General features: G+C 42.2%; 1 protein-coding gene across 1 annotated transcript in view; it reads left to right on the top strand.

Moving 5' to 3' along the window:
• Positions 1-11,529: 11,529 nt before the first annotated feature.
• Positions 11,530-24,708, top strand: part of LOC306936312 (receptor-interacting serine/threonine-protein kinase 3-like) — a gene marked incomplete at its 3' end in the record, with an annotated part of 35,380 nt that continues 22,201 nt past the window's right edge. Inside the window, exons 1-10 of the mRNA XM_079519801.1 lie at positions 11,530-11,744; positions 14,638-14,801; positions 15,203-15,371; positions 16,003-16,152; positions 17,860-17,999; positions 18,432-18,460; positions 19,021-19,176; positions 20,874-20,956; positions 21,494-21,560; positions 22,805-22,904. Of these exons, the coding sequence (XP_079375927.1) occupies positions 14,644-14,801; positions 15,203-15,371; positions 16,003-16,152; positions 17,860-17,999; positions 18,432-18,460; positions 19,021-19,176; positions 20,874-20,956; positions 21,494-21,560; positions 22,805-22,904 (1,052 nt within the window). The 5' untranslated portion in view covers positions 11,530-11,744; positions 14,638-14,643. The remainder of the gene's footprint in view (positions 11,745-14,637; positions 14,802-15,202; positions 15,372-16,002; positions 16,153-17,859; positions 18,000-18,431; positions 18,461-19,020; positions 19,177-20,873; positions 20,957-21,493; positions 21,561-22,804; positions 22,905-24,708) is intronic.

The following is a 24,708-nucleotide window of genomic DNA, read 5'->3' as shown; positions in this document are numbered from 1 at the left end:
CCAAAATCATCATATATACAGTTAATTTGTGCGTGTGTGTTTGTGTGTGTGTTAGGTTGCGCACAGGTGGTGAAAAACAACCATGCTGTTTTCGTGCTCATACCCACCCAGGCAGGCACCCACCCACACACATAGCTCCGTAAGGGCACCACTCCCTTACGAGTAGACGATGAAATGACCAAACTTTTGAAGTGAAATAATTCCCAAATCTGAGTACTTCCTCCACCCCTGATTGTACCTTATCGCTGCCCTTGTGTACAGTGCTTGGTTTCACACCGTTGGCTTTGGGTCTCTTGTACAAAGTGAAGCTTTTGGTGCTGGAGTGCCTGTGAAGAGAAGAAGGAACTGTGATGGAAGCCCTGTTTTGGTTCAGATCTTTGGAACAGCTAGTATACATGCATGGGCCATCAACCTGGCCAGATTATATGATGTATGTAAACCACATTTGGCCTGCGAGGTTACGTCTGCCAACAGTTCCACAAGTCCCTGTTTGTTTACTTTCACTGACAAGTTCATTTAACCACTTAAACCCTAGTTAGTTAAACAGGGTCCCCAGGGCTCTTTATCTACAAACTTTAAGCAGAATCACAAATAGCTAGCAGGAGCTATTTTGCACACCAGAGCTGGCAGTAAACACAAGCAGAGCTCACTGTTGTTTTACCCACCATGATGGCTGGTAAACCACTCTTTCAAAATAGCGAAAACAACCGATCAACAAGTTCACAATGCGTCACATAGTGACACCTTGTGAGCTTGCGGATCGGCAATTTTCTCTACTTTTGTATGACAATTAACATATGACCCATCGGACTGAGGCCGATGTTTGCTATATACTGTAACAACAAGAACCCCAAAAATGTAAAACCAACACAACTTGGGTCGTAATACTTGGGGTGACCTAATGGTGAGTGACATGGCTGCAGTGGGAACATGGTCAATAGACTCTATGCACAGCAGCCATATTGGAAATAAATAGGGCTGCTTCCTTACTTCCTTTATAGGTAGGTGTTACCAATGATTCTAATGAAGACTCCCTTCCATTTAGTGAAGCACAGTGTTTGCCAACCTTTTTTAATTTCAAACCTCCCATAATTTGAGTTACACACCTGTAAGAGGCCATTTGGAACCACCTTGAGGAACCATGTGAGTTGAGACCCACTGGTGAGTAGAGTTTCCAGTGAGCCAACCAGCACCCTGACTTTGTTTGACCAGAATGGAACAGAGTGGTATGACTAAGAAAGTAAGGAGGAGGCACAATGCATTTTCAATATGGCTGCTATTCAATGGATATTAATATGAGTGTTTCATACCCCAGGACACTGAGCTCCCCATATTTGACTGGACCATTGGAGGCCTGTGAGGCGGAGCTTTGTCCCCATGAGGCGGAGCTTTGTCCCTGTGAGGCGGAGTTTGATGCCTGTGAGGCAGAGCTTGGTCCCCTTGAGGCGGAGTTTGATGCCCGTGAGGCGGAGTTTGATGCCTGTGAGTTGTAGCTTTGTGCTCGTGAGGCGGAGTTTGATGCCTGTGAGTCGTAGCTTTTTGCTTGTGAGGCGGAGTTTGATGCCTGTGAGTCGTAGCTTTGTGCTTGTGAGGCGGAGTTTGATGCCTGTGAGTTGTAGCTTTGTGCTCGTGCGGCGGAGTTTGATGCCTGTGAGTTGTAGCTTTGTGCTCGTGCGGCGGAGTTTGATGCCTGTGAGTCGTAGCTTTTTGCTTGTGAGGCGGAGTTTGATGCCTGTGAGTCGTAGCTTTGTGCTTGTGCGGCGGAGTTTGATGCCTGTGAGTTGTAGCTTTGTGCTCGTGCGACGGAGCTATTTCCTCCTTGAACAGACCCTGTAGACACAAGAAATCATTAACATAATGACTGTAGTACTTTTTTTCTCTCTACATTTTATCCCACAGTTTTTGTAACCCATTTCTTTCACCCAATGTCAATTGTCTATTGTAATCATGGGCGCTACACTCCCTCTGCTAACTTGGGGAGAGCAACCGATTGACCTCATGCTTACTTCAAGTAGACCAAGTCGAGTTCCCCGATTGGACATATAGCACGTGGAAGGAACACGTTATTCCAACCAGTTCCTTTCTCCTCCATCAGGCTGACCAGGGGGAGGCAGTTTAGAGAAACTTCACACAGAAAGGCCCTTTCGCCAACCACACCTATGGGCAATGATGACGCGGAGGAGAGAACACGCCCACAGCGTCCCCAGCGGAAATCGAACCCAGAACCTTCTAGCTGTGAGGCTGAACTTCAAGACTCAACCTCCAAAACGATTATAATCAGGACAACTAACTCCAACTCCCATCCCCATACCAACAAGGATAGAGTTTAGCACCTCCTGTATGATGCAGGATACCTGGCCTTACAAACAATAATAAGTCTAAACACAAACAAGTCATGTGGAATCCGATTTTTACAAATGTGACTTGAGTCACATGCATAGGTGGTTTCAAATCTGTCTCAGTCTGAACGCAGTAACTTGATCTAAATCAGATTCCATGTGACAAGTTGTATGTGACTTGTTTGTGTTTACACTTAGTTAAATGGAGTGCTCGGGCAGGGCAGAATCATTGCGATTTCAATAGGGCTTCGCACTACTGTGCAGTTCTTGGTCCCTTAATAATAATAATAATAATAATAATAATAACTACGCCTCAAGCATTATGAAAGCTCACCACTTTGTGGATTCTTCGAGCTGCACGAGCTGCACGCAGCATTTGTGCAGCTCTTCTTGGTGCTAGCAGAACCCTGTGACTTCATTGAGGACCGGGACGTCATTGTTCACTGCAGGGAGGAAGAGAGAGGGGGGGGGGGGGGGGGGGGGGATTGTGCATTACATTCACCCATACACAGATGTCGGAGGACACCGACCTGCACATTGGGAGCAATCTGGGGTTCAGTCTTGTTCAAGGACACTTCAACACTACATCATCATACTATAATAAACGCCCTTACCCGTTGTGAGATATGTGGGGTACTGCGCCCTGGGTGCGTTTTAATTCACTAATAAATACATTATTAATCTATAATTGGTTAAATTGAAAAAAGGGCTTCGTTAAGACCTCCATATTATTATGGTCAATGCCTGTGTGAAAAGTGGGAGTGATTGGTACAGGCAGTGAGGAGCTACGGCAGTGTTTCTGACACACATTCAGACATTTGGTTAATTATAGTATGATGATGATGATGATGATGATATAGTATGAAGATGATGATGATTATAGTATGATGATGATGATTATAGTATGATGATGATAATAACAACTTATAACAAGGACACTTTGTAACCAGCTAAGTTGTGTGTTTTAATTGTGTGTTATAAATTAAGTTAATAGGAGACCACCATATTCAAAACATTCTCTTTGAACCTGGATCATCAGTATAGGCTCATCAGTGATTACATTGTGAGAGTTGTTTTGTATTGATTGATTGATTGATTGATTGATTGAAGACTTAGTCAGAAATCTAAAAGGATAACACAAGTAAAATGTTTTTTTTGTGGGTTTTTTACCTCTTCCACCTCGTACAGTTGTATTGTGCTACAGTACGTACATTGCACAATACAACTGTAAATCACCCATGTTTAGTGTTCTATGGTTAGTTACATTACTAACCCTAGAACCCGGAAGATTATATTTTTGTAATTTTCATAATGTTGCTGATGTCTGAGGTGGGTGGATCTTTCAGTACCTTCACGATGCTCAGTGACATGACATTGTTTCTACAGGCAGGGTGTTCGAGTGAATTTCACCCGTGTTTAATGATAGTGGGACAAAAGCATCACTGCTGATGCTTTTGTCTCCTACTTCGAGAAGAAGGTTGATGATATCAGCAGCTCCTTTCCCCCCCCTCCCCCTTAAAGCACCTGACTCAACCAATACTAACCCTAACATACTATGCATGTCCTCCTTCTCTCCTTTATCTCCAGACGAGGTCCTAAAACTAGTCACATCCACTAGACCTACCACCTGTCCTCTCGACCCCGCCCCGTCTCCAATCTTCCAGACACCTGATCTCCGCCCCTTCATCACCTCCATCATCAACACCTCGGTAACCTCAGGCCCTAGCCTGAGGTTACCGATGGGACCTATCCCATCTGCCTTCAAGTCAGCCAGAGTAATGCCACTCCTCAAGAAACCAACTCTTGACCCCTCAGATGTCAAGAACTACAGACCGGTATCACTCCATTCCTTTCTTTCCAAAACTCTAGAATGTGTTGTCTCTAACCAGCTTTCTCTCCATCTCTCACAGAACAACCTAGCAATAAAGGTGATGATGATGATGATGATGAAGATCCTCCAAACTGGGGTCCCACAGGGTTCTGTACTAGGTCCCCTCCTTTTCTACCTGTACACTAAATCTCTTGGCACTATCATTACTGCTCAAAACGCCGGGACAACGCTCCACACGTCCCAAACTCTTCTCCCTTCTGGCTCCAAAACTATGGAATGCACTTCCCATTGCAATCAGAACTGCAGCCTCACTCCCTATCTTCCGCCGTAGTCTGGAAACCCACCTCTTCAGACTCCATCATGGCCCATAGCACTTAGTTATCCTTATAGCCCCGATGGCCTTACAGGCATATGCAAAGGCCGAACTTATGTAACTTAGATAGCATTTTATATAGACTTAGATAGCATTTTATGTAGACTTATAGCATTTTATGTACTAGACATAGCACTATATAGTATTATGCATAGATTCATTATATAGTTACTCCACTGTTCTTAGCTTATGTATGCTTCATGATAACCATGCACTTATTTATTTATGTATATGATGTATTGCCTTGCTTTTGTGTTCTTGCTTGATCTTGCAAGTCGCTCTGGATCAAGTGTCTGCTAAATGCCTAAATTGTGATAGAGAAAAATCCCATACACCCACAATGGACTTTATTTTTTCTCCACTGGACCATTCTCACATGTCCCAGGAATGGGTGGACAAAAGGAGGAGTTCCCAGTTCAATTTCTTTAGTTATTTTTCTTTCTTTTTTTGAATGAATATTTAAAAAAATAATATGCATGTTTTTCACCTATTTTGCCCCCCTATGAAAAGTCATGATGAAATATTAAAGAAGAGTACCTAAAGTTGCCATGTATTGCTGTACTTCAATATATTCGTACGAGAAATATATTTTATGCAATATTTCACAGTAAATTATACTCGTGTTTAGTGATGGTGTAACAAAAACTATGTTTAGTGTTCTAGGGCAGTGGTTCCCGAACTGTGGTGCGTGCACCCCTTGTGGTGCGCGAGCGTCTTCTGGGGGTGCGCGACATGAAAAAGGCTAATGGTGGTGCCATGTTATTTTAAATATATTATGCCTATATATGGCAAGTATATGCAGAATATAGCCTATGCTGCATGCCATATTCAGGTTCATATATGTGCATATATGTGGATAAATAGGAAACATATGTCTTTGTCTCTATATAGCGTATGCAATTTATATTTCCATGGGGGGGGTGGGCGTCAGCTAGGTCGGGAGGTAACAGGTGGTGCATGGCCAAAAAGGTTTGGGAACCGCTGTTCTAGGGCTAACTCCATCAGTATTGGCAGATGTGACCGAGGTATGATAATTATCATATTTGTTTGATAGGTGTCAGAAAGCCTATCAGCGATGCCTAGTGGCCTGACAGGGTATTTGTCTACAGACAATCCCTTTCCCATTATTTTACATTAGTCAGAACTGTTCGTTTAGATGTTCAGCTATATCCTTGACTCTGGATTTTACATTTTGTGACTTTTGTTTGCTTAATTCAGGTGTGTCAAACTGGCGGTCCTCGGGCCATTTGCAGCCCAAGGAGAGGTCCAATCCGGCCTGCGACATGATTTTAGATCTCACATAATGTCATTATACAGGTTGCCACATTATGATTATTATTTTCGCAATGTCTTACAACTTTATCACCTGAACGGGAGTGGTGCGACCTGGCGCAGACTGTGTGTGTGTGTGTGTGTGTGTGTGTGTGTGTGTGTGTGTGTGTGTGTGTGTGTGTGTGTGTGTGTGTGTGTGTGTGTGTGTGTGTGTGTGTGTGTGTGTGTGTGCACGCGCGCGCGCGTGCGTGCGTGATATTCAGGTTTTCTGGATTACATACAAAGTCTGTGTGTGTGTGTGAGAAACTGGTCCCTGATATTCAGGTTTTCTGGAAGCGGCAAGTGAAAACAAGACAGATTAAAACAAAAAAAAGGTTGTGCAGCTATTTACAAATTAAAGACCGAAGTATTTGGAATTTCATTATTCTATTTTCAAATGTTCTAATGGCACTTCTTAAACAAGAATAGCACCTCATACCACATTTCTTGTAGGCTGCAACTGTAATGCAACTGAAAATGCCCACGTGTACAATATTCCATGGATATGCATTTGGGATCTGGTTTGACTTTTCCCAACAATATGGCTTGATAAAAAACAAACAAAAAAAGGAAACCTGGCCCTAGATGTGTACTTGGAGGCATTAAAAACACCAGTTTACCTAAATGTGTACTTGGAGTCATTACAAATATTGTGCCTATTAGATTAGTGTGAACTCCAGGAAGTTGCCATGTGGTGCATTGTATAGGAGTCTCATACAAGGTTGTTTCTTACAACAATAAATAATATTTTCAGTGAAATTACATAATCTTTTGTATTTTTTCTGTGTTTGGATTTCCTGCCAATTCAATTCACCTTACCTGTCACAAGTCCTGATGAGTCCAATGTCCTCGTCTGTAGAAACGTAATTGCAATGGATGGAATTACATTCAAATGTAATTGTTGAATGTGTTGCAGTCGATCAAAGTGTCAGGCACGCTTGATACTAAAATGTGTACTACCTGCTTATATACAGAGCCCATGAGATTCAAACAAACCAACAAAGCTCCTCCCGCACTCTGTCTTGGAGGCGAAGCCCTTCGGGAGGGACTAGCCAGAGAACCACATTCTGGCAGTCAGCATGCTAATTTCCCTAAATGTCTAACATAAAAATCTACATTTTGTTGATATACAGAAAGAATACAAAAGGCATATTATATTCCTTGATCAATTTCTTTTGACCATTTGAGATACAGGGCCACACATGCGTCCCCCCATAAACCCCCCCCCCATAACCCCCCCCCCATTTTTTTCTCTCCACAGAATCAAAGCTTTATATGGGCATGATTCACCAGGATCCTGGATGGCTGAATTCTAAGATTAAAATAATTGATATATATTTTTAATTAATTAAATATATATATATTTTTTAAATTAATTTGGGACAAATTAATTGCCGATTTTTCAATGGGTCCAGAAAACCACGCCCACTGCTATGCTCTATAGCAGAGGCGTTTCTGTGGCTATCAAGGTGGGGGAGACTTTTTTTAACAGGCCCACATGTGCATTCATCGGTCACATGCGTGCACAGACAGCATTACATTCACATTCACATTACATGAATCTTCTTCTTTTCGTGTCTTTTTTTGCTTGCGTGATAGAACCGCAGTATTTTTGATTAATTGTTAACCCTCCCCTATTTTCATCCAGGGGTAAACTTTTTCAAAATCGACCTTAATATTTGACGTGGTCAAACTCACAAAGCGTTTTCCATGAAATATTTCGGTAATAGTCTGGGATTTTTCATATAAAAGCAAAGGCTAGCCTCAGTCTTTGATTTCTTCACCTGTTTGGCAGTACAGTATGTAACAGCAGAAGCAATACTAAAACATCATAATGTTACATTTTGTGTTAATTGTTTAGGAAACGGCGCTATATAGTGTGGTTTCACAAATCACACATTATAGGACTTCATCTACAATCATTTTCAGTTGTGAGATTAGATTTTGCTTTCATCAATGGGTTATGGCCTATTAACAAAAAAAATGGTATTGGTAAATCTGTTATTGCTGTTATGTCCTCTAACATAACAGTTTTATGTGCATGTGCGTGCATGCATTCAATGTGGTAGTTGCACTGGGATTGTTTTGTGGGGTTTGGAGGGCAGGTAGAGTTTAGCTGACAGTGCTACTCAACCCGTGGCCCGTGAGCCGCTTGCGGCCCCTGCTTAATGTATCTGCGGCCCGTCATGGTCATACCAATGAAGATAAAATGTGTTATTTTTTTTACGATTGTAGGTATAGTTGTGTTTGTTCCAAGAGAAAGTGATATATATAGCCTCTAGCCCAGGGGTGCCCACACTTTTTGACTTGAGAGCTACTTTCAAAATGACCAGCTCGGCAAGATCTACCCACCAAATCAATTATTATACCATTGCTGAAAATAGTTTAAATATGTACCTGAGGGGGCTTCGGAATAGTAGAGTTCGTGTTACATTCTGTACAGTATAAGACAAATGCACTTGGAATGGGAAATAGAGGGGGAGAAATGTTTTTTTTCTTCAATATATTTAAATGAAATACTCTTTAGGGGCATGTCATGTGATCTACCTGCACAGCCTTTGTGATCTACTGGTAGATCGCAATCTACCTTTTGGGCACCCCTGCTCTAGCCTGATGTCAGCTCATCCGGCTCACCTGTGATAAACTGTCCATTACTATGTTCACTTCATATTAGTGAATGAAGCCTAATTTTTGTTCATTGAGGTTTGGCCTTATAGATGGAAATGTGGCTTTTTACTGTGTGTTTCTTTAATTTTTAGACTAGTCATGTTACCATTTTTTTTTGTAAACGTTTCAAAATAATACTGAAATTTTTAGCTTGCGGACCTTGGACTTTTGGAATTTTGCTGAGTGGCCCCTGAGCCATCTTAAGTTGAGTAGCCTGGGTTTAGCAGGTTGAGGTTGTGAGCCCTCAGGCAGGTTATAGAGAGGGATGGCTGGTGCAGGGTGCAGAGGAATGAAGTAGCACCAGATATCTGTATGTATGTCTGGTTTGTGCAAAGGAATGAAGTAGCACCAGATATATCTGGCTCTTTGGAGTTGGTGTAAATATCATGTTGACCTTTTACAGAGCTAGTATAGAGTCAATCCTAAAATACGGTGTGTCCAGCTGGTTTGGCAATCTAACTGTGAAGTACAAATCTCAAATAAGTAGGCTAGCAAACATTACAATTTACAATTTAGGCTTTTAGCAGACGCTCTTAATCCAGAGCGATTTACATTAAGCAAGAACCAAAAAGCATGGGAATACATCACATAAAAAGCATTTATCATGATACATGCGTACCGTAAGCTAAGAACGTAACAGTGGAATATCTATATAATGAAACTATACATATAAACTATACATATATACTATGCTATACATATGTACTATGATGTGCTATGACTACATACAATGCAATTATAGTGCTGTCTACATAACATGCTATAAGTCTGTATCAAATGATATCTAAGTCTACAGAAATGCTATCTAAGGGGGTAGGGTAAGTGCTATGGGCCATGATGGAGTCTGAAAAGGTGGGTTTTCAGACTACGGCGGAAGATTGGGAGTGATGCTGCAGTTCTGACTGCAACGGGAAGTGCATTCCACAGTTTTGGAGCCAGAAGGGAGAAGAGCTTGGGACGTGTGGAGCGTTGTCCAACTTGTCCCGGCGTTTTAGTGAGGGTACCAGCTTCCCTGCTGATCTGAGAGGGTTTGTAGGGTTCAATCATACTTGCAAGATATGGGGGAGCCATACCTTTGGTTGCTTTGAAACATGGCTGTTGCTTTGAAACATGGCTGGGAAGATCATGGGCATGTCCACCCCCTCCCCCCCATCACTCCCCAGGCCATCTTTGAACAAGCAGTGTTGAGACAAGCTCGGAATATTGTATCTGACCCCTTGCATACATTGTACCGAGAGTACGAGCTAATGCCATCCGGTAGGAGGTATAGAACTCCACGGTATGTGTATAATAGATTTAATTTGGTCAATCAAAATGCTCAATCAGAGATTGCCGAATGCACTTTACTGACTCAGAGATTCAGGGATTGCCAAAAGCACTTTATTGACTAGTTGCACTTTATCAAGGGAATGTGTGCAATATCTCTGTTTTGTGTATGTTGGGTGTTTCATGATGTTTTTCCTTTTTGTATGTGAACGTGTCTGTTAATTGTATGCAGCTGTGACTCTGTCTCCAAGACAAATTTCTCCCAAGGGAGACAAATAAAGACAACCTTGAACCTTGAACCTTGAAGTAGCACCAGATATATCTGGTTGGTGCAGAATTAGGGGGGGGACACATTTAGTAGCATTTTAGTATCAGGCCTGCCTGACACTGTGACTGACTGCAACCACAACACATTCAACAATTACATGTACATTTTAATGTAATTGCTGTTATGTCCTCTGAAGACATAACAGTTTTCTAATGGTCAGGGTTTCCACTGTTCTGGAATGTACTTGCTGCCCCAACCATGTGGAATGCACTCCCCAAAACTCCCAGCAAGATAACCCCACCATTCAAACCTTCAAAACCCAACACTTCAATATTGCATTCCATAGTTGTGATTTTATTTTATTTCTTTGTCTCAGTGTCCCCCCTAATGAAGTTGTTTTTATTTGTTTTCTCATGTCCCCATGCACAGCTCCTTTGAGAATTCATACACCTGAATATACCTTATACCAGCTAAACCTATACCTAAAATTGCTACACTTTATGGCAAAAATTGCACCGATCTTTTGGTCTTGGTTTAGTACCACCCAATTGATAAAAAATAAATTAATTTGTGTGTGTGTGTGTGTGTGTGTGTGTGTGTGTGTGTGTGTGTGTGTGTGTGTGTGTGTGTGTGTGTGTGTGTGTGTGTGTGTGCGTGTGTGTGTGCGTGCGTGCGTGCGTGCGCGCGTGCGTGCGTGCGTGCGTGCGTGCGTCGCCGTGCATGCATTAACCCATTCTGCGTGCGTGCATGCATTCAATGTGGTAGTTGCACTGGGATTGTTTTGTGGGGTTTGGAGCTCTCAGTTTAGCACAGTGCTACTCAACCCGTGGCCCGTGAGCCGCTTGCGGTCCCTGCTTAATGTATCTGCGGCCCGTCATGGTCATACCAATGAAGATAAAATGTGTTATTTTCATTGTTTTGAATACGATTGTAGGTATAGTTTTGTTTGTTCCAAGAGGAAGTGATATATAGCCTCTAGCCTGATGTCAGCTCATCAGGCTCACCTGTGATAAACTGTTCATTACTATGTTCACTTCACATTTTGTGAATGAGGCCTAATTTTTGTTCATTGAGGTTTGGCCTTATAGGTGGCTTTTTACTGTGTGTTTCCTTAATTTGTAGACTAGTCGTGTTACAATTTTTCTTTTTAAACGTTTCAAAATAATACTGACATTTTTAGCTTGCGGACCTGGATTTTGCTAAGTGGCCCCTGAGCCATCTTAAGTTGAGTAGCCAGGGTTGACCTGGTCATGTAAAATGTGCTATATAAATAAAGTTGAGTTGAGTTGAGTTGAAGTTGTGAGCCCTCAGGCAGGTTATAGAGAGGGATGGCTGGTGCAGGGTGCAGAGGAATGAAGTAGCACCAGATATCTGTATGTATGTCTGGTTGGTGCAAAGGAATGAAGTAGCACCAGATATATCTGGTTGGTGCAGAGGAATTAAGTAGCACCAGAGATAAGTAGCACAACAGACTGTGGGAGGACTGCAGGAGGAGCTTTGCTAGTTTGTTTGTATCTCATGGGCTCTGTATATATTAAGCAGGTAATAGAAACACATTTTAGTATCAGGCCTGCCTGACACTGTGACCGACTGCAACCACAACACATTCAACAATTACATGTACATTTGAATGTAATTTCATCCATTGCAAATTGACGAGGACGTTAGATTCATCAGGACTTGTGACAGGTAAGGGTTCTATCACGATCACGTTGAATTGAATTGGCAGGAAATCCAAACACAGAAAGACAAACCAAAGGTTTTAAATGATTTCACTGAAAATATTGTTATTTATTAACTTACTAAGTTACATGAAATGCTATCTGAAACAATAAGAACAGAAATAAACATATTGGCGTTAGCATGAACTCAAGCATGAACTTAAATATCCACTAACATACATGATGCAATCACTAGCATGTACTAAATCCCAAATAATTTTGGGATGGGGAGTGGGGACCACATTGGTCAAAATGTGACTTGATGTGGGCCACCACCAGCTGCTGATGCTGTGCACGTGCACGACTGCATGTGCACGTGCACGACTGCATGTGCACTCACACACATTCACTTATACAGCATTGTTTTTCAGTCTCACTCATTGCTATAACTATACAGTATATACTTAAAAAATCACACCTGTGTGAACTGAGTGGTGTAAGGTCTTATATAGACTGATCAGCTGTGGTCTGACGTAATGTCTGACGTAATGAAATCACACCCGTGTGAACTGGGTGACCATAGCAACCATGCTCATTTTTTTTGGTACGGACAGACACGTAAACTAACAAAGCCAGTTGTATGAGTGGTTTACACCACTCAAAAATATATTATGAAGAAGACTATAGCTACTTTAATTATTGCCATTAAAAACAAACTGCAATTCAAAATGCAATTTTTACGGAGCCCCACATTACCATAAACATTTACATCTGGTAATGTGCATTATTACTAGCTAGTAGTTAAAAGTTAAAAGAAAGTAATATTTTTAATTTACTTATTGCTCCCTGCCAAAGGTAAATAGTTACTTATTACTTTACTTTTTTTCTCACCCCCATTAATTGCATCATTTGTCCCCTATAGTCTCACACTACCCAGTTTGTTCCGCATCCGATAATTCACATGTACAGACGTAGTCTAGAGTGCATATAGAGTCATGTTAACTCAATAGACACATACAAAACAGAAAAAGTACAAAACTATGGCACTCCATCTTTAAAAAATCACACCCGTGTGAAGTGAGTGGTGCAACTCCGTGTGGGGGTCCCCGGGTGGTCTGCGGAAGTTCCAGACCCACACGAACGTGCCCAGGGGGCTGGCCCGGTTCCGGCGAGCCGTCCCGCGTCCGAAACTGTCGAGAAATGACAGAGTTACCGTGTGGGGGTTCCCGGGATTCCCTGGGGGGTCCCTGGAACATCCAGACCCCCAGAAATGCGGCCAGGGGGCCGGGCCGTTTCCGGCGAGCTGCCCACGTCCGAAACGGTTGAGAAATGACAGAGTTACTATCTGGGGGTCCCCGGAACATCCAGTCCACCAGCAACGTGCCCAGGGGGCTGGCCCGGTTCCGGCGAGCTGTCCCACGCCCGAAACGGTCGAGAAATTACAGAGTTACCATGTGGGGGTCCCTGGGGGGTCCCTGGAACATCCAGACCCCGAGAAATGACAGAGTTACCAACCAAGCTATTTTCGTGCTTGGACAGACCCAGGGACACACATAGCTGTGTAATGGAGTGGTTGCACCACTCAAAAAGAACACGTTTGTGCACAAGTTCCTCTTTCTCTTGCTGTGTTGCCAGTTTTGCAAGAGATACAAGTGGCCAGGTCTATGAAAACAAGCACAAATGAAAATAGCTGATCTACAAGCTATTTAAAAACACATATATTTTGAATATTTTTAAAACAAAAAAAAGGCACAAATTATGTTCAGATGGATGTCTGTGGACAATTACATATCGTATTAATCTGGGGTTCCTTGATGTGAAGAAATGTGGAAGCAAGCCCAAATAAGCAACTACTATACACTTTAGAATCAAGCCCCAAAAAACATCAACCAGAAACTACCATTCATTTATTTGCAAGTGACTTTACAGAAAAAAACAAGTCAAAGGTTGCTTATACTAAGCAGACATGGCAACACGGCCTGAAGGAAGCAAAGCACACACACAAGGAGCCCCAATACCTTGGCGGGGAAAAACGTGAATACAAATGAGTGTCTAGTTACTGTTTGATAATTGGCTGCCCTTTAAGCCAATGGGGAGAGACCTCTAAGACATTAGTGGTCTCAGCTGTGATGGTCTTAGAACACTTTCCTGGGGGTCTTTATGTGTGAAATATGTGGTCTTAGATATTTTAGATTTTAGCAGTGAGTGAGTGTCTCTGATGTCATCGACACTGGGCAGTGGGCTCACTTACTTACTGGACGTGTTGTCTCAATAAGACAGCCCTCCCCCTATCCACAAGGAGGAGCAGTGCACAAAAGCATTATGGGAATTGTAGTCCAGGATGGAAGTGAGCCCAGTGTCAATGACGCTTGATTATGAATCCCACCAACGTTCTAGGGTAGACCCGCCTCACCATGTGTCTGATTGGCTCCCGGGAAGGCATAGTTTTACTGAGGTTAGGCCGTTCGGGTTAGGTTTAGGGGGGTGCATACTTAGTTTAGACTAGTCATTGGTTAGACATGGGTTAAGGTTAGGTTTAGGTGTGCTGCCCCGTGGGGGGTTAGGTTTAGGGTGAGGGTTTGAGATAGGTTGTAGTTGTAGGAGTAATGACTGGTCGCAAAAACGAGAACTGTCAATCACAACGACTACTGGCCAATCACAGCAGGGCTTTCCTAGAACTGCGGTGGGATAAATAATAACGCCTGACATCATCGACACTGGGCTCACTGCTAAAATCAAAAATATCTAAAACCACATATTACACACATAAAGACACCCAGGAAAGTGTTCTAAATATTATATATATATTCTTATTCTTATTCTTTTTGCAAAAAGGACATTACTAAAATTATTAGTTAGATGTTGGATGTATGAGCTGTAATTAACTCTCTCTCTGTCTCTGTCTCTCTCTCTCCCTCCAGTGAACAATGGCACGGCCCTCATGGTCCCGCCCCCGTGTGATTAGTGAAGACGGTTTGAACGACTGGAAGAAACTTGGTGTAGGTGGATTTGGTACAGTCTACAAGGCCACACATGATGAGTGGGGACCAGTGGCCATTAAAGTCATTAACGATGCTCGTGCCGGGTGAGTGGAAAAGTGCTGCTGATTATTTATAGGATAAATATTCATATTAAAATGTTATGTCTTAATGACGGCTAGGTGGAAAAGTTACTAGGTGGGTGCTGATGAGGATTAAAAGGATACATATTTACGTTTAAATTTCACTGCATTTGTTCTTCAACACTTCTTTCACACACAAACTTTGTTTTGTATAAAACCTCGCTAGAATATAACTGAAACGTAGCTAATTTGCGTGGAACAGCGAGCTTTTTCCCTCTTCACTGCACATTGCAATCAAACTTTCATGAAGATATTTTGATACTTTAAACATGGTGAATGCTTAATCGGAACGCCACTATCCAATAGATTATGAACCAGATGGAGCAGGGTCTCATCATTTCTCATCAATCATGTGTCATCTTCAGATCGATGTCAGATCAGGATTTGAAACGTGAGGCTGAAATGATGCAACGTGCAGTTAGCCTTCATGTCACGAAGGTACTGGGGGCCTTCAGGGGCCGTTTACCCGATAACATCGAACATGTTGGTATGGTCATGGAGCTGATGGAGAGAGGATCCCTCACCTCCTTGCTGGTCAGCTTTTTTACTCTTTACCAATTCAATGATTTATATAATAATGTAATAATAATCTTACAATAAATGCACAGTACTGTACACTCTGTACGTACGTCGGTAATTCATGTATCTTGAGAACTGTTCAACCAATCGACTTCAAACTTGACACCAATGTCGCAGACGACCCGAAGGAGTTGAGACTAGAGGACAGCGTCAAGTTGGTTTGATAGGCAGTTGTAACACCAGAAAAGGCTCTGGCTGTGGCCCAAATGAGCCAATTGATTACCATGGTAACCACAGCCTAAGCTTGATTTGACAGATTCCCTACTAACTAACCTACTAACTAACTGTCAAAATCCCAACACCTGCTATTTGATTCGTTCCTTATTCCTCCTTTGATTAGTCAGTGCACTTTACACACTTTAGTTTGAAAACATCAGACTGCAGTCTGAAACGGTGCGACCATCAGTCTAACGGTTCTTGAGATATGTGAACTACAGACATATACGTACAGTGATTCTGTGCATTTATTGTCAGATGAAGATGAGTTTTAAAATGGGTTAAGTACTCTATTGAAGGATTATAACTTTAACTAAGCCTTTATTTGTATTTGTGGCTGTGATTGTGAATTCAATGTTTCTGTTCAAAGTCCAACGTGCCGCCCTGGCCTCTGGTCTTTCGACTGGCTCATCAAGTGGCTCTGGGCATGAACCACCTTCACAGTCTCACACCTGAAGCTCTCATACACAAGGACCTGAAGCCTGACAACGTACTGCTGGACTCAGACCTAAATGTCAAGGTGAGTCGACTCCCAGCCACTTCTTTGGGGTGATTAGAAAAGGGTCAAGGCATGTCCCTCCTCTGGCACTGTTCAAACTAATCTCTGTTCTGTTCTGCTTTTTGTTTTATTTTTGAAAGATGGAGTGCCATAGTTTTGGTGTGGTTATAGGTGTGGTTATAATATTCAAAAAGGTCTTCCCTGTGTATTTTTGGTTTCTTCCTGGCTGAAAGCCCAATAATACACCAATTTAGTGACACACTAAAATCGTCCTTTCCCCGAGAGGGGGCAGAGACTGTGGATTGTTGGTTATTGTGGCTTGAGCTACAGAAAACTGTCAAATGAATAGACACAACACAATCGACAGTTGGAGTTAATCTCTACTAATTCTCTGGATGGTAAAATGTGCATACATTATCTATCTCTCTATCTATAAAATTAAAGTCTCTGTACGTTTAGATCTGTCGTAGATCTGTACGTCTAGCTGGGTCCCAATTCGTCCAAAATCAACAAGATCGTGCACTTGGTGACAAGTTTTTGATTTTTGGTATGGTGTTAGGTATGGTTATAAGGTTTTCAAAAAACACAGCAAACGAGTTGGACCCCTAGTGGTCTGTTTGCAATGAATCAAATATTAAACTATAGGCCTATGGTTAAAAAACAAAATAATTGATAAGAGATTTTCCAATGGATTCTATTAGTATTGGGTATGCTAAATAACATTATAAATATTTTATAATATTAAATATATTCAAGAACTTGTCACCAAGTGCATAATTGTTATGATTTTGTATGTATTAAATCCCAGTTTATAGGCATTTTAAGCTCACTGAGGCCACCGTGGACGCCATCTTGAAAATGATGCCTTTCCAGAAGTTATTCTTTCCTACATTTTGAATATGTTATTTAGCATACCCAATACTAATAGAATCCATTGAAATTTTTCTTTTATCCATTATTATGGTTTTTAACCATATGGCCCATTTAATATTAGATTCATTGCAAACGGACCACTAGGGGGTGAGCCCAACTCGTTCGCTGATGCTTTTTGAAAACCTTGTTATAACCATACCTAACACCATGCCAAAAATCTAAAACTTGTCACCAAGTGCACAATTATAACGAATTGGGACCCAGCTAGTCTGTAATCCACGTAACTCGAGAAGCGGTTCCTGGTTGTTGTTATGTGATGTTTGCTCCCACGGCCACCGCAGCACCACCGGTGGGCTCTGTTATTTCTGTTCCCCATGGGTGGTTGTTATTGTATATCTATCTCCCTGCTCTTAATGTTTAATGATGGTGTAGCAGAGCCGAACGCCAAGATAAAATATTATATGCACACTTGTATTCTCATTCTATAATAAATATTGGTTAAATCTATTCGTGAGTTATCTGACTGAACTAGGAATAAAGGAATACAAAAAGACAGATACAGAAATATATGGAGTTGAAAGTATATCCACTGCATAAGCTTGGCGTAGATCAAGGGGTTCCCAAACTGCAACTGCAAACTGCAACTCGAGGACGAACGTAGGCCTTGGCCTTTTTAGTTTTTTGTCTTTCTTGATGGGCTCCATGGTTTCTGCCCATGCACCGGTTGCACCGCCGATATTTACGCCACTGGTGTGGATTGCAGCCTTGAGAATGTGTGGCCGCTGGGGGGGATCTGACAAAGTAAGCTGGGTACACGTACGTACAACTCTGCATTGTCCTCTCTCATTCATCTAGATCTCTGACTTTGGCCTTGCCAAGTATGCCGACAATCAGACAGTCATGCATCTAAAGGGTGGGAGAACAATCTTCTACGCACCTCCAGAGTATGGAGGTGCGGACGGTGCGTCAGCCACCCCTGCCTTTGATGTCTACAGGTATTCATCGTTCCTTTTTCTGCCATTTTCTGTGTGATTGGAAGTCAACAGGTCAGCTGTGTGTCACTGCAAAGTCCTGTGAATATCCAACATAATGCATTTGACTTCTGCTGCTTAGCTGTAGACTCCATACCAGCAAGTAGAACATTCAATAGTCATGTTGATATTTCTGTTTCATTAGATGTTTTGTTTTACAGACAGTAGATTGATGTCAATAGATGTAGATTTTAAACACAAATGCCCCAAAACAACCACATGCAGTAGGCCTATAGGCCTAGTAGGTGGTTTTATCCATGCATTTGCTACTTTGTTAATTTTAAGTGTTCTTATTTGGCAAACTATAACACTGATTAATTAGTTGTTATTAATCTGTCCTTTGTGGATAGGTGGATATGTACGTTAATTGCTGATCAATGTCTCTTTTTATTTCAGTTATGCGATGCTGGTGTTCGTCATTTTAAGTGAGTTTCTCTCTCGTTTTCATTATTTGTCCTTGCTGTCTTCATTTTCTGTTCTCTCTCCTTCTCTGTGTCCACCAACACATTCCCCACCCCCCACAAGTTGATAATATAACATTATCTGAAATGCATAGCATAGACTCGTGATACGCTGCTGGTGTACGGAGCTGGTGCTCCTATTATGAAAATCAAAACATACAGCTGCTCAGGGATAAATAGATACAAAATGTCTTGGTGGTGGTCCGGGCGGCTGGCGTAGCCGTCTGGGCACCTTGGCTGGTAATCCAGTCTAGCAGTGTGCCGCGGATTCGACTCCCGATCCTGACGGCCTTTACTGCGTGTCACTCCCCCCATTTCCTGTCAGCCGATACTGTATACCTATCCCTCTATAACAAATATAATAAAGGCAAAAGCCACAAACAATACCAAAAATAAAAAATGTCTTGGTGGATACTTTCTTGGTAGAATAATTAGAAACACATTAGCTGTAAGTACCCCTTCTCCTATATGTATTACAATTCCTATCCTTATACAATCATCCATCTTCCCCTCCACTTTCTCAGATGCTGGCCACAAACCAGAAAGTTTTGATAAAAACGAGGGAGAAAGGCCGTCCCTAAAGGTAATTAATGGACTGCAGGCCCCAGGGGTGAAGGAGCTGGTAAAACTCATGGTGAGGTGCTGGGACCAGACTCCAGAACAAAGACCCAGTTTTGCAGGTGAGGAGAGTACCATGCAACAACAATCACTTGGGAATTGGGATTACCAATGGGAGACAAATGTTAGTGTTAGGAGAGTGTGACCCAACTTAATGTGTTTTAAGAGTCTGTTTAATTATTTAATAATTTCGTTTTATGGTTTACATTAATTACTGTGAATTAATTGCACTTCAGTCAGACAACTCTTTGAATTTAGAATATATATTTATTGAGCATAATTGAGCATAGATATATGAAGCATAGATTGGCATCAGGGTTACTGTCCCTATTCATTCCCTGTAACATTAACATTTTAGTTAAATTATAAGCCAAGTAGAATTACAGGGAATGAATAAGGCCCCCATGCAGGGGGATCTAGAGACAGAGCCTGTATACAGGTGGATGCTGGGGAGGCGGTGGGATTTGCAAAAACTTCATGAGCAGCAGGTTAGCAGCGAGTGAGGCAGGGAGACGGCAGCAGCGGCGCACGACCGCACAGCATCGGTAGAGAAGCCAGGAAAGAGCAGGTAGGCAGGTTTAAATAGCTGCTCTGATCAGGTAAAGAGTGCATGAGACTAGTCACCTGATCAGGTAGGCGCGCTCACGAGTTGCCTGCCTGAACTAGCTCTGCAGGCTTCGCATCATTAGCAAAGTGTAACATGCAGTGAGGACGGAACGTTTGTTCTCTGGGGTCCTAATATAAGGAGCGCAGCTTCAGGTTCCCCTCAGTTACATTCTGGAAAGAAAAGCAACATGTCAAATCTTTTCATTGCTCCGTCTTTATCCCTGTTTATTCAGGTTCAGTTTTGTTAATGAGGTACTCAGCAGCCCTGAGACCCGTAACAGAGGCTTGTCATGTCAGCTGTCAATCACTCAACTCAATGAAGGCCAATGGAAGACGATTTGGGCTGTAAAACAATCTGCCCATTTTGACCAATTTAGTTTTTCTTGCAAATATTTGATGCTGCTGCTTTAGATTCTACCAGCATATAAACACAGCAGAGGCCCTTCCCCTGGGTGCCACAGGCACACAGTTTCATTCCACTATGAATGGGCCTTTTGCGCCATGACACAGTACATGCCCTCTTGCCCGAGGGTATAAATGCACGTATACTCGCCATGTGAAAACTTTATATGCCTTATATGCTCCAAGGGCTAACTGAGCTGACAGTCCTGGTCCACCTTTATGCTCCGCGGTATGCCCTATGCCCAAGGTACCAGGCAGGGTCAACTCACATAAGTTACCCGAACCTAAAAGTCTATGTACGTGACCTGCCTCGTCTAGAGGCGACACCAGGACTACGTGAGCCATAGCCAGCTCCGTCACGTCCAGGTTATAGAATCTTGCAAAAAGTTGACAGAGATGACCAACTTGCAACCGTACACACATAGCAGTCATGTAGTCATGTATTGTAATCTAAGATATGTACACGTAGCATAAAACCAGCAGGTACAGTATGTGGGAGCATGATCGAGGTAAAAACATAAGGTGTGAAAGTGGTAACACATTGGTAGCTCCACAGCACCTAAGTATACCTCAGGATAGACAATATGGTAGGTCCACATACAGTAGCAGCAGGCATGTACATGAGGATAGACATATAGGTCCACATAGCGCCAACATGTACATTAGACGTACTGTAAGGTGAAAAAACGAATACTATCACGTGTAGCCATGGGTCTAGGAACTAACTGCAATCTGTTTGCGTTGTTCCCAGAATGCGCTCGTGAGACTGCACGCCTGTATGAGATGCACAAGAGTGGGATTAAAGATGCCGTCCGCCGAATGAAAGGGAAGCTGGTAAAGAAGTCGTAATGCATTCTAAACTCATTCACTCATTTTACTGTGCCGAAACTCTATTATGAGAAAGTTCTTGTTTCATGACACCGTATTGCAATACTGTCTGTCTGTCTGTCTGTCTGTCTGTCTGTCTGTCTGTCTGTCTGTCTGTCTGTCTGTCTGTCTGTCTGTCTGTCTGTCTGCCTGCCTGCCTGCCTGCCTGCCTGCCTGCCTGCCTGCCTGCCTGCCTGTCTGTCTGTCTGTCTGTCTGTCTGCCTGCCTGCCTGCCTGTCTGCCTGCCTGTCTGTCTGTCTGTCTGTCTGTGCGCAGGAATGCCTACTGGCCTTGACATCCCATACATCCAAAGAGAAATGTTCTATCTGATTAAATTAAACAACATTGAACAACGTTAAACTCACTTTGCCACTCACTTTGCCATTCACTTTATGCATGCGCATACCCTCTATAGAGCTCATACTGTACACAGCACCATACTGTACTTTTTTTCTTCTAATTCTAATGCTGTTGATATAGAAATAACATGACTGTGTTCAACAGGATGGTGTGAGCAGCGCGAGGAATTCACAGGGTGCTGCAAGCAGCTCGGAGTATTCAGGATATAGAGGTGCTAAACTCTAAACTCTATCCTTGATAGGAGTTGGAGTTGGTCCATCCTTATTATGATAATCATCGGTCTTGAAGTTAACACGCTTGAAGTTAATAGTTTTGAAGAACTGCGAAGAGTGAAATCATAGTTGTCCAACAATCAGTCCAATCCAGATGAACAACACGCATACTTTGTAGATTAACATGTAATACTTCACGGTGGCCCACAGTCGGTAGCACTGTCGCCTCACAGCTAGATCGAAGGTCCTGGGTTCGATTCCCGCTGTTCTAGTTACACTCACCATGGGTTATGCAGTCCTAGCTCTCTCATGGTCAAACACATCATTCGACCACAAATGTCATGCTTGTTCTATCTCTTTGCTTCTGATCCGGTCATTTGAAGAATTAATCCAGGGGTTGCGAACGGAGAATGCACAGAAGGCCAAATCATAACTGTTTGTCTGAAGATCGGTTTAAACTTTAAGGAGCTGCTCCCTGCATGGAGTGACGTTTGCGTAACTGGCATGTAGGCTAATTACTTTAATTGGGAGCATCTGTGTTAGTTTCCAATGATAAACATTTGAAATGGCTTTCATATACTCAAATGAGATTTGGCCTTACAGATGTAATGTTTTGAATGTGTTCTTTATGCCTCTTTATGGTGATTTCTGCACATCTCTCTCTCGCACTGACAATTAGCCTACATCAGTCGAATAAACTTGACTGGACAGAGAACATTCCAGTGTAGCGTACACCCGGCAGTATCTCTGGTCCATAGCTCTTCATTAGAGGTATAGGCTACTACTCTTCTATCTCTGGTCCATAGCTCTAATGTCTTCATTAGAGGTATAGGCTACTACTCTCTGGTCCATAGCTCTAATGCCTTCATTAGAGGTATAGGCTACTATACTCTTCTGTTCCTCGCATGAAATGCATGCAATGCAGACCAGCCTCTCACCTCTCATCTGTAGCGAAATTTTAAATAATGTTTTAACTACTCACCAATACAAAGGCGGGTTGTGTTATTAGAAAGCCTACTTTCCTTAGTGGACGTACTCTGAGGCCCCCACCACACTATATGTATGTATGTATAAAAGTCACTTTTTGACCAGAAAGGGATTTTTAAGTTCTTCTGGTGAAAAAAGAAATCCCTTTCTGGCCAAAAAGTGACAATCGACAAAAATCGTGGGCTAAAATGTAGGAAAAAATAAATAAAATAGGGTACATCAGTCATTATGTTAATGATTTATTGTGTCTATACAGTGACTTTCCATGGAGGAAATAGCTCCACCCCACAGGCACCAAGATACTCCTCACGGGCCTCCAGCGGTCGAGTCAAATATGGGGAGCTCACTGTCCTGGGGTATTTAACACTCATTTATTAATATCCATTGAATTAGCAGCCATATTGGAAATACATTGGGTCTCCTCCTTACTTCCTTCACAGGTCGTACCAATGGTAAGACTAAGGCTCTGTTCCATTCTGGTCAAACAAAGTCAGGGTGCTGGTTGGCTCACTGGAAACACTCCTCACCAGTGGGTCTCAACTCACATTGTTCCTCGAGGTGGTTCCAAATGGGCTCTTACAGGTGTATAACAGGCCTCTTACAGGTGTATAACTGAAAATTATGGGGGGGTTTGAAATGAAAAAAAGGTTGGCAACCACTGTGCTGCACTAAACTAAATTAGATTCATTGATCCTATTTATTTCCAATATGGCTGCTGTGTATAGTCTATTGACCCTCAAGTGTAACGTACAATAAATGGTGCATTTATATACATGCGAATCCCCTGACTCCTTCAAAACCGCTCTCAAAGGGCACCTACGGATGGCTGCAATTCGAAACTGGCCCCCGTAAAATCTGAATCCCCCCCCACCCCTTCCCCCCTTTTTCCCTCACTGTATATGTTTCTTTTCCCTTTTTACCTCCATTATGATGAATTCCTGTTCTGTTCTTTGTCTATATAGAAGTGTCTATTTGTACGTCTCTAAATGTTTTGATGAATTGAACATGGTGGACCCTCTTGTAAACAAGTGTAATGCTTAATTGGGTCGTCCACTCACAGTTAACAGCCTTTGTATTGAGTTTGTGCTTGAAATGTACTGTAATTCTGCAAACTGTTAAATATTTCAATCAATCAAAAAAAACGCCTTTATCCAAGGCGCTTTACATGCAAGGCCCCAACCAGCACATCAGGAGCATTTTGTCTTTTGCTAAAAGACAAAAGGCTCATTTGCAGCATCGAGTAAAAGTTATTCTACCAGGAACAATGACAATTTTATAGAGTTAGACTTTAAAGGGTTGTTAGAGTTTAAAGTTATACAGTATGTTTTGGTCTTAGTATACTGGATGACCTTCATATCAACAACTGATTGGAATTCGTGACTAAGGGGATTTCAATTCCATTATGAACAAAACAAAATAAACTATGAAGAAGAAAGGAATAAGCAATGAAGCTATCGAGATTGTTGGCTTCAAATAGATTAAACATTTTGAATAAAACTGAACTGCTATTGGTTGCAGAAGCACTGTGTCTTTTGCAACCAATTACAGTTCAGTTTTATTCAAAACGTTGAATTGTTGCTTTGATCCAAGTATTACGACCCAAGTTGTGTTTACAACCATTGCTGTCGCTGTCGGGACATTATTTGTGTGTAAATGAATGCCATACGTTGTCATACAAGAAAATAGCCGGTCTGCAAGCTCACAAGGTGTCACTATGTAACACATTGTGAGCTTGTTGATCGGCTGTTTTCACTATTTTGAGAGAGTGGTTTACAAGCCATCATGGTGGGTAAAACAACAGTGAGCTCTGCTTGTATTTACTGCCAGCTCTGCTGTGCAAAAATGTACACGAAATAGCTCCTGCTGTCTCTTTGTGATTCTGCTTAACGTTTGTAGATCAGGTATTTATTTGGTGAAGATACTTAAGGGAAATACAGTAGGCCTACTGTTGGACCTAACCTGGAGCCCTGGGACCCTGGTTAGGTTAGGGTTAAAGTGGATAAAAGTGTGCAATCACATGAAAGAACAATTTCATTGTCAGTGAAAATAAACAAACAGTGACTTGTGGAACTGTTGGCAGACGTAACCTACGTAGCTCGCAGGCCAAATGTGTTATGATGGTTTACATCATATAATCTGGCCAGTTTGATCCTATATATC

The sequence above is a fragment of the Electrona antarctica genome (genome assembly GCF_951216825.1).
Source record: "Electrona antarctica genome assembly, chromosome: 14".
NCBI classification, from domain to species: domain Eukaryota; kingdom Metazoa; phylum Chordata; class Actinopteri; order Myctophiformes; family Myctophidae; genus Electrona; species Electrona antarctica.
Note: the sequence above shows the minus strand (reverse complement) of the source record. Positions and strands in the feature narration are given on the sequence as shown.